Source organism: Neolamprologus multifasciatus, chromosome 13 (assembly GCF_963576455.1).
Source record: "Neolamprologus multifasciatus chromosome 13, fNeoMul1.2, whole genome shotgun sequence".
NCBI lineage: Eukaryota > Metazoa > Chordata > Actinopteri > Cichliformes > Cichlidae > Neolamprologus > Neolamprologus multifasciatus.
Genome location: NC_140451.1, coordinates 11,859,287 through 11,870,360, shown reverse-complemented (window position 1 = coordinate 11,870,360; position 11,074 = coordinate 11,859,287). Strand labels below are relative to the sequence as shown.

At 43.9% G+C, this 11,074-nt stretch overlaps 1 protein-coding gene across 6 annotated transcripts in view; it reads right to left on the bottom strand.

Moving 5' to 3' along the window:
* Positions 1–2,554: 2,554 nt before the first annotated feature.
* sipa1l2a (signal-induced proliferation-associated 1like 2, genome duplicate a) overlaps positions 2,555–11,074 on the bottom strand; it is a 79,603-nt gene continuing 71,083 nt past the window's right edge. For 5 of the 6 annotated variants that reach the window (XM_085183688.1, XM_085183691.1, XM_085183693.1 and 2 more), the window contains 5 exons: positions 8,626–8,845; positions 7,183–7,314; positions 4,901–5,018; positions 4,696–4,771; positions 2,555–4,239 (listed from right to left, as the gene is read on the bottom strand). In XM_085183688.1, the coding sequence (XP_085039814.1) occupies positions 4,093–4,239; positions 4,696–4,771; positions 4,901–5,018; positions 7,183–7,314; positions 8,626–8,845 (693 nt within the window). In that variant the 3' untranslated portion in view covers positions 2,555–4,092. The remainder of the gene's footprint in view (positions 4,240–4,695; positions 4,772–4,900; positions 5,019–7,182; positions 7,315–8,625; positions 8,846–11,074) is intronic. The other variant, XM_085183692.1, reaches the window with a different exon arrangement.

Below are 11,074 nucleotides of genomic sequence, written 5' to 3'. Positions count from 1 at the left end.
GATACCATTATTCACCATGGCAACAGGTTTAAAAAATAAATACATACCTTAAATACCTTCATTTTAATCCAGAGGACTATGTGGCCACTCTGATGTCATCATAGATCAAATAAAAGTTTGATATTAAATGCTTAATTATTTTAAACAGTCATTAAAACAAGAGTATCCCAAAGCAAGGCTATGTTAGGATGTGCAGCTAGAAAGCCACTGGTGACCTCCAGGTTGCCTCTTTAGGTCCCTGTGCAGGTGCCGGATTCTTGTCTCTCAGCGACGAGCATTTATGTGTGCAACAAACAAACATAAACATAAATAAAAACCCAACCCAACTAGAGCTTATGAATGGGTAATGGCACAGTTATGAACTAATATTCAGGAGGTAATTTGTTCTAATCCCTTTGCAGCAGCTGCATGACGACTGCTGAAGAACAGCTACTGCAGCGATGAAGATGGCTCTCACACACAGAGGCAGACTCACTCCAAACCCCCGAAAACGGTCCAACTTATTTGTGCGTCAGCTATAAACACTTTATCCAATTTCTTTCAGCCATTTAGAAAAGAATCAAGTAAGGGGAAACAGAAGTGACTGTAATCTCTCTCTTTCCCCCCTTTTGGTCAACAATGCCAAATTACAAAAATCAGTAATTCGTAACGATCGTAAGTCGTTATATTAAATGTGTTCTCTCAACCAAGTGAATTAAGAGAGAATTAAGATACAAAGCACAAAAGCTGCTATAATGGGTAAACTGGATTTAACATAGTGACTCATCTACACAAAAGGATTTAGCTGCACTTTTTAAAATTGTTGTCGTTTTTTTAAGCAACTGGTTAAATTATGCAAGTTACTTGTGGGGTTTATCAGTGCATGGGAAACAACTGAACAATCAGAATAAATGTTCTTAACATAAATATGTATGCTTATAGATAAATAATAATAATAGTAATCACAGGATTTCATCATCTAAGAAATGATAACATGAAACGATTAAGAGAAACCTGAGAATTTCTGACACCGAGCACAATAGCCAATAGTGAATGGCCATGATCCTCGCAAAAACAGAGACACCCAATTGTTAAGTAGAATTTTGTGCACTGAATCAGGAATATTTCACAGTTGGATTTGTTGTAAAGAACAATACAAATACAAAACATGATCCAGCTGCTGAACCCCTTTTTCCAAGCAAGAAATACAGAAACATTTTACTTTTCAACATACAAAATGTGTCTCTTCAGTTCCTAAACTCTTACTTAGTGTTGCTGAAAAAGGTGATGCAACACAACCATTATTACTTACATAAAGCATACATGTAAATAATGATTTTCATGATCTGATCATGGATCCACATAGAGAGCTTTGTACATAATTTAATACTATACTAAGTGTGTGTTAACACTATGACAGTCTGGGAGTCAAATTCATCCCAAGGACCATGCTATGCTCAAAGAAACTAAAAACCCAAGAGCTACATCTCAGACACTACAGGCCTCAGTTAGCATGTTAAATCTTAAAGTTCATGACAATCCCTTTTTTTCTTTTTAAATGACTGAACAAGTCATTGAAGGTTTTTCCAAAAGAAAGCGTCTCCTAACTAAAAAGGACATGACAACACAGTTTAGGTTTGCAAAAGTGCATCTGGATAAGTTACAAGCTTTCTGGAAAAATGACCTTTGGACAGACGAGACCAAACTAGAGATGTCGGCACAGCACCACGTTTGGGAAAAACCAAACGCAGCAAATCAGTAAAAACACCTCATACCAACCGTCAACCATGGTGGTAGAAAGATGATGATTTGGACTCACTTTGCAGCTACAGGACTGATGCACATTACAATCATTGAGTCGACCACAAACTCCTCTGTATACAAAATTATTCTACACAATGATCCCAAGCACACCACTAAAGGTTCATGAGAGTGGCTAAACAAAAAGAAAAAGATCAAGGTGTTGCACGTCCAAACAGAGCCTGACTGAAATGCTGTGGTGGGACTTTAAGAGAGCTGTGCATACATGACTGCCTGTAAACCTCAGTGAACTGAAGCGACTTCCATCAGTCATACAGACGAGCATACAGAATGAGCACTTTACGTTGTTGTAGAAGCACCTTTAGCAGCAAACTACTGAGTCATGCAGTGTGCTTAGCTTTTCACAGGACTGCAGAGAGTCGTGTGAAAACTTTGACTGTAAATAGGTGGCATGCATCTTCTCATCTAACCCCTGGCAAGAGGCTGAATAAGTTTCTCTTATTTCCTGAAACCATTTCTTTGAAACAGACTTCAAACAGCAGTAACAGTGAACCAGACTGAAAAAACTCAAATCGCTGTTTTGGTACCGAGGCTGGGAGAAGAAATACTGACGAAGCACAAAATACTTATTTTTACAACTACATTTATTTAAAAAAAAAACAAACAAAAAAAGCGCCCAATGTCTCACCAGGGATGAGACAGTTCATGGAGAGAGACAGTTTTTAAAAGCATACAAACCAGCAAACTGTTAATCTAGCAGCATCCAAATGTTGGAATCTCCAAAATCATCATTTATATATTTAAATATATAGTTTTGTTGTTGTTTTTCTTTTTTTTTTGCCCCGGCAAGCTACACACTTTACAACATACACAGAGCTTCATCTCTCCTTAGTGGAGAAAAAAAACAAAAAAAAACAAAACAAAACAAATACCCTTAATAAAATAAACAACTTTAGGTTAAATAAGCTTAAATAATGGTGTTAAATACAAGACACTTCTGTGGCAGGTATGTACAGAAAATAAACACATTTGGCATTGTAAGTGTGGTTCACTGGCGCTTGCTCTAATGCTCTAGAAACCACTGCATAAGAACACATTTTCCTGTGATAAACTACACACACACACACACACACACACACTCACATAACCTCTCTCTCTGACACACACACACACATTTTTTTTTTCTATCAGTGAGCCACAGACAAGGCGTGTGTTTACAAAAAGGACTAAAAGCAAAGAGAAACAATCCACCGACAATCAAGAGTTTTAGGCACAGTCTCTTCCTTGTTTCATAAATACACGTCAAATACAACTGCGACTCGACAGGAACTCTTCACGCTTGTGGTAACTTCTTTTAAAAAACGAAAAATTTAAATTAAAAACAAAACAAAACACAGTTTTGTAACTACCACTTTGTTATTGCTAGGACATTGTGACAGTGAAGGGAAACTAGTGACAAATGTGCGTAGGGAAAAGCACCTTTAAAACATCAAAATTACTGCCATGTGACCCTACATTACAACACAGAGGAAAGGAAAATGTGGAATTCATCAGAAACAAAACAAAAACAAAGAAACAAAAAGTCTGAAAAACAGCAAACCTCAAAACATTTGCGACTTTGGAAACCAGAAAGCAGGAGAAGAAAGAAAAAAGAAAGATCTCAGTTGAGCTACATTCATTTCCCCCCCTCCCCGCCGTACGTTTCAAGAGCGCCACATGTGGATTCCTCTTGGTGCAAGCGGACAGTAAGTACCACTTCATTATGTCCAGTACATTCCTCCCCTCCTCTCTCTCGCCTCGCCCCTCTATACTTTCCTGTGTCCGTGACGGCCGGCACAGAAACAGCTGTGTGACAGTGTGTGCAGTATGATACAGTACGGCTGAGTATACAGTACAGTAGACCGATGCGACATACGTAGGTAGGTAGATTATATGTTCACTACAGTAAATGAGCTTTACATTCCTCTACTGTAAGAAGATCCCGTGGACAGGCGGGGCCCTGGGTCGTCTTTCTTGATTCCTCTTTAGTGCTGGAGATGGAGGTGGGGGTGGTGTTTCCCCAAGAGCCTCGTTCACCAGTTAAATCAGACACGACCCTGCGCTTCAGACAGAGGACGATCCCAAAAGTAAAAGTCCAGATCGGGGTTTCAGGTTTCTCACCCAGGACTGCACAATAGTCTCCTAAACATGGGGTTGTTTGAAAGCGTCTTGATTACTCTTGGGGGCTGGTAATGGTTTGTTTTATAGTTTGTTTGCCTGTGGATCCTCTGGGAGTCTTAAGTAGGAGTAGAGTGGGTGCCCGTGAGGAATAAAGGCCATCATGCTTTCTCTCTCCCTCTCTCGCTCTGTGTCTTAGGGTTTCTTGTCAATGGTGTGAAAGAACCACTCTGTGAACTTCCTGAGCTGCGCCGCTGCGGTCTGGCTCTCCTCCTGCAGTCGCATGTTGTCCTGTCTCAGGTGCTGCACCTCTTCCTGTAGCATCGCCTTATCCTCTTTCTCCTGAAAACAGGGCGCGCACACACACACACACACACACACACACGTGAACACACGCAATCAACGCGAAACACATGAGGCAAAAAATAAATGGATACAAAAGAGGCTGATAAAAGCCCCGCTATTACAAGAACATCCATCTTTCGTCAGCGTGGTGTAAATGGGAGGCATTAACATGGCAAAGCAGCCCTTCCTCTGTTCTGATAAAAGCGCATTTCCTCTCTCCATTTTAAGCACATTAGTGTAGGTGGGGAAACGTTGGGCTGGGACACAATAAGAAAAGGAAGCGGGATATTGAATTAAGTGGATGAGTTTGTATTACACAGACCTCGGGGCACGCATTACTCAGTGTCTGTTCATCTGAGCTGTGGGACACAGACATGCGTCGTTTGCTAATGTGCGAAAGGAGCGCACCAAGGTGACAAAAACATAATCGACAAAAGGATGACGTGGACTCACCTTTCTGAGGTCGTGCTGCAGCTGCCTCAGGATCACCTCTAACTGGTTGACTTTGCCAGTGAGTGTGGAGGGGGAGCTGTTCGCGGGGTAACACAGAAGAGGACGGTGCCAAGAGTCATTTATTTACACGAAATGAAACAATAATGACAGTTTAGCTAACAGTCAATATTCACTTAGTTCTTGTGTGTGTGTCAGTGAAGCTTACTCTGCTCCCAGCGCCGCTCCTTCCGCCTCCACCACCCGTCTGGTCAGCTCTCTCGAGATCTGCAGAGCCTCGACCCGCTGCATGTCAGTCATGGTGCAGAAGGACGCCACGCGCTGGTCTGGGAAAAGAACAGGTGAAGTAATGGGTCATAATCTGCCTTTGACATCAAAAACAGGAAATCTGTTAAACTAAAACACACTCGATAAACAGATAAACACACTCGCACAGGCATTCCCGAGTGGATGGGACAATTCATTCATGGCTTGTATGAATGGATGGCTCTGGTTTAGTGCACTTGCAAAAGCAGTCCTGCCTTGCTGAGAGATCTATAACCGGACAGCAGGGAACAAGGTAGTAAACAGAGCATTTCTAGACTACTACAGATAAAGTCAGTCCCTGGGGTGTTGCTCCAGTGCCCTCACCCCTCCAAGTTTCCTCTGACAGCTGTTTGGCTCATAATGGGCTGGATCCCAGGGAGCTGTAAGACACCAGTCATGCTTGTTTTACCATATCAGGCCCTTAAGCTTTGTCAAAGCTCCATGGAAAACCCAAACTTGGCATGTTACCCTTAGGGGCTGCTCAGTTTTAAGGCCTAATGCTTGTGTCTTTAGAAACCTGTCTTTCTCAAGCCCTTATCTGAGGCTAAAGATATGGGGGGGGGGGGGGGTGTTCTGCATATTCATAGAAAAAGATTAAGGAAACCCTTCCATTAATTTAGCCCCAAATGAAAGCTAATCCACTCGAAGACAAAAGCTGGCCGAGCCCGAAGTTGGTTTTTCAGATGAGTCGGGGACGGGAGAGCAAGTCTTCATTTGCATATGAATGAACATCTTCCTTCATATTCGATGGCTGCATCAGAAAGATTAAAGACTTCTAGGAAAAGCGGAGACAAGTGCAGAAAAGCAGCTTGCCGTTTTTGCGTGACCCGGGGTTCATACTTACTGGACAGAAAGACAGATTACAGAGAAGAGAATCTATGCGAATGCACACTACATGCGAGAGCATTCAGCGACTGCACCAACATGCTTTGTTGTTCAAATCTACCAAAAAAAAAGCCCATTTTCACATCCATCTGCTGCTTCTTGCAAAAGTCAAAAAGAGCACAGTAGTTTTTGTTTTTTCAGTTTGTTTGTTTTTCTATATAGTGCAAGCTAATCCAAACTGTCTTTTTGCATCATAAAAATGAGCCGTCTCTCAGGATCCACATGACTAAGGGTTATGAATGCCGTGAATGCTTTACATCTAAGCCAGCCTCTTTCCCCACTGGCTCTAAACAAAGCTGGTTAAACATACATGACACAATGGCAGCCCCGAGCCACTTTCTGCTCGGCAACAAGGCCCCTAGTTTACACAGCGTTTTTTTCTGGGCCAGCTCGGCTGCCGTGACAACTGCCTTGCCGCTGCCACTCAGACTCTGCATCAACTCAACTGATTCGTCTCTCGTTAAATGACAAGACTGCGGGCCGTGCGGCAAGAAATGCATCAAAGGAGAATCTCCACAAAAGACTTCATTAATTATGACAAACAAATGATTACATGCTATGTTGCCTGCTCACTGGTCCAGGGTCAAAGTGGAAAAAAAGAAAAAGAAAATACTCATGGCATGTGCGCAGGTCTGTGATAAATGGGAAATACACCGGCATGAGACTGGTCCAAAAAAGGTATTTAAATTAGAAAAGAGATTATGATGCAAATGAGTGGTTTAAAGGTACGATTGAGGGGGGGAAAATAATCAGCTTTAAGTTTTTGACAGGAAGACAACCTATAAGTCTACATGAAAGCTTCATATCTAAATCTCTTGTCCCAGAGCTGAATACCAACAAACCCCCCGAAATGGAAAAGTCTGTTTCTTTCAGAAGATCACATTCGGATCTGGTGGTCAAGAGGGGAGCATAAATGATCCCAAACTTAATAAACGAAACCTTAACCATAACAGAAAAGCAGCAACACTCTGAAAACCCGAATGATGACTGGCTGGCCTTATGGTGGGAAGATTAGCTCCATGTCAGTGCTGAGAAATGATGGCTTTGTTCTTAATAGGAAATTGCAAAGGGGCCCGGGGTAGAGGTGCAAAAAGCAGGAGGATTCCCAAAAGTAACCTCCGGAAGCACTTAGGAGCAACTAGAAGAAAACACATAGCTCACACAAATCTGCACATTCAAGCAAGCGGGCACTTGCAGATTACAAAACACACAGTCACACACGCTAAGCAGCCAGGAGGAGGGGGTGGGGAGTAGAAGTGGATTACACAAGGTGCCAGCAGCTTCATCCAGGCTGGTTACCTTCGAAGGCTCGTGCTGCATCAACCAGGTGAGACCAATCCAGCCCAGAGGCAGTGTCAGGGAGGGGCATGAGGCCCGGGTCGCTGAACTTGGACCTGTCCGCCAAGGAGCCGTCAGAGAACCAAAACTCATCTGCAGAGACAGGCAGGCACGCCGATCAGTGTCTAGGCCTGGCGTGAGTTTAGGGCTAATCGTTGAGTCACCCATCAGTTTGCATCAGAGAAAAGGGGTTAGGGGAAAGGAATGGGGAGGGGGGCGTGAGGGGGGGAAGCCAGAGAGACAATTTGAAGCGGGATGGCTTTTGTCTAGCCTAACTCCTGCCAAACGCCTAACCTATATTCGCTCATCTGGCGAAATCCTCCAGCAGGTTGGGAACCTTTTGAAAAGCCAAGTTCTGGATTTGTGTAACAGCATGATAGGCAAGAGTCACATTAAAACCACCTTCTCTGTGTGGCACTCGCGAGTCGCTGTCTGAGGGGCAATAAACGACTTGTCTAAGTGAATGTCTTCATGTTTCAATCAATAACTCCTTTCCCTCCCCTCTGTCCCTCCTGCCCTACCCCCCTCTCAGCCCTGAAAGACAGAGAATGCAATAAACAAGCTCCCACTCTGCAGAGAGGCATTTAGAAAAGCATGAGTGGAGAAGCAGAGAAGAGACACAGAGAGCTTGAGGTGACGCTGACACTCTCCTTTCAATTTACCCAGCGTCTTGGAGCTTGAGTAATTCACTGTTTACCAAATTGGGGCTGCTTCAGTACGGGAAAGGGAGAGCCTGTGCTCTCAACTACCCTTCAAAACAATCAGGAATCCATCAGACTGACAGGCAGAAGAGGCCGAAGAGAAAAAAAAAAAAACATCTTTCCAAAAGCCATTTTCTATCTAAGGACAGCAGCGGGAGATGGAAAAGGGATGGTACGAAAATGAGACAGGAGGGACAGAGAGGGGTGGCTGGCAGGGACTGATGAGTGAATGAAACATTATGTATGACAGACATTGTGACATTCCTCATGGAAAAATAGGCATGTTCATGTCAGAGATCCTAAAGCAGCAGGCAGGACATATCACACTCTCATCACTAATACATATTCAGTGGATGCTGGGAGACAGTGGAGCAGGGAATATTAGCCAGCAGTGACAGGTGTCTGCTTAATGCAGACGGAGCGGCAGGTCCCTTGCAAGTAGCGAGCAGCCTCACCCATTTCCAATTAGATGGCTATATTGAGGAGTGCTGCTGGAGTGTGTACCAGTTGTGCTTATGATATCAGCAAGGACTCAAGTGGCTCTTTGAACGAGTCTCGATATCCTAGCTCTTATCCGGTGCCAGAGAAGAGGACTGATAATCCAGCAGCGTCATTGAGAAAAGTGTGTATTAGCCTTCCTGTCTTCTGTTTGTGTGTTTTTTCACCGAGCCAGCCTGTCGAGCATTTCGTTGCCTGTACTTACTCCGCAGGTTGGACGCGCCCTGGTTGTGGATCATGCGAGGCGGCAGCGTGCTGTGGTAAGGTGGGGTGGTGCTGAATAGGATGTCGTTAGGCATGGCTTGGTCCAGCATGGAGCTGTGCGAGCTGGCGTACGACGAGCCTTTCCGGTTACTGGACACGCTCTCGTCGGACAGCGTTCGGTACAGCGAGCGTCTGGGGGACAAGCTGTCCACTGCTGATACCTGAGAAGATCAGAACAATTTGTCAACCATTACTCATAACAAAGAAAACAATCCTAGATGCACATTCCCCATGCTGTGCCTTTCCTCGGCAAAGGAGGCATACATGATTGGGCGACTGGGTGGGCTAAACAGGGAACATCCGGGGAAGAGGTGGCAGGAATCATTTACAGTCTATGCGTTCAGGAAAACGCAGTTGGATTGAGCACAGCTGGAAAGCGTCTGGAAGACGGGGAATAACAGGGCTGGAGGAGGTGGTGACAGAAGCCACTGTGGCAACAAGTAGTCGCTGAGTTTAATGCTAAAGCAGAGTGCAGGTTTCACAAAGCGAGACAGAAAGGAAAAAATTATGAGGAGGCAGTCGAGAAGTCTTTAAGATGGTGAGGAGGATACAGACAACTGGGTGAACTAACCACAGTGTCGCATACATGTGTGAGACTGACATCTGGACAATTACAAGGATAATTGTGGGTAATTTAACTTAAACAAAAAAGCAAGTATAAAACAATATTCTGCCTTGTGTTCGTCTGCACATCTGAAGTTTGCCTGCCTTCCAGTATTTTGGTATAATAGTGCAATTAGAGAGCTCATATAGCAGAGACAAGCAGGGGCTAAATCAGAATGATGCATGCTGTGATCAAAGAGAGCATGAGGTCAGAATAAACAACTATAAAAGCTGTTAGGGCTTGAAAAGTAGCATCACCCTGAGGGGATGTCTTTTGGAGAGAGAATTACATGGGATATCACTGCAAAGACACCACTGTGTTACAGCTGGCCACAGTTTTGACAGAGCATCTCCTCTTTAAAGCCAGAAAACCACAAAGCCAGATCCCATCCGTTATGTTGCTGTTCAGCTAACATAAATGCAGCAGCAGCGACATCAAAAGTAGCCACAAATGATATGCGGAGCATTTGGCCAGATGGGTAAACGTCTTACCCTGCTGTAACCTACACTAGACTAGTAAACCCGCAAAGCCAACACCCAGCCATCTCCATTTCAAAGACAAATCCCACGGTGAGAATTTAACAAACATCTTGTCTGTCTTTAAAGTGAGAAATATATACAGGAATTCAAAGCAACACACATCTACTGCCTCCAAAGACCACCTCAGAGGCTTTAGCTTGACAAGGTTGTCTCTTATTGCAAGTTTTCCCGCCCAACTTTACAAGATTAAACTCCCGAGGCTCTCGCTCATCAAAACAACTTTAAAACAGGATTTGCTGATCCTATATAAAGCATAAGAGCGCAGATTTAGAGCACCCATAAATGGAGTCATGGCAAATGAAAGCAATTCCAATTGGGCTTAATGTTTTTCTTTATAAAGCCATCTATTTAGTACATCAAAACAAGCTCTCTGAACACATCCTGGCACTGGTTAACTGTACCTGCTGTGCACATTTGGAGAAAATACTGTATTAATAAAAACCTGCAAGATTATTGACTATTATAGTATGCCTAAATCCACCTCAGCTGGCAACAGTCTCAGCCTGCTTTGGGGCTGTACGGGCTTTGAATTCTTTTGTAGAGCAGCAACACTCTTATCAGTCAAAGCAGCAGTGGCACATCCAACTAGATATTCCTGATTTTCCTGACTTTTTTTTCCCTTCACTGCCCGCACCAAACAAAGACCCAATGACGTGCCACTCGGGAGGATGTGTTGGACAACCACCTTTTCAAATCGTTTTTCTTTCTTTCCCACAGGAGGTTCAAAAGAGGAACACTGTGGGCAAATAAGCTGTGAACGGCCTTTCCTTTACGTCAGCCACACAATGGTCTGCCTGTCCAAGGAAGGTCGTCCCAGCGGACACTGTGGCTGGCAAGGAAAATCTGTCTGCACCTGCTCAGCCACACAAAGAAAGGCCACGGGCGAGTACCAGAAATGACACATGCGTTAACCTTTACTATAGAATCTGTTTCATTAACTGGCAAATCATCAGGTCAGACTGTTTTATATAAGAATTAGAAATAAACCAACCGTGTTTCCAGCACCGTATAATTACTGTGATTTGATGTCTTTATGTGCCAGCTGATGACTGAAAACATGCAGTGAAGCTGCTCCCAGAAAAGAACAGTATGTGTTTATTGGGAACATATGTGTATATGCTTTGGAGTGTCTGGCCCCGTGCCCTCCCAGATTGTTGCTCCACGCACTACATTGTCACACCGAATCTGACAGGAGAGTGTGACAACAGAGGTCCTGTTGCTCGGTGAATCTGACAATCAGTGCACCT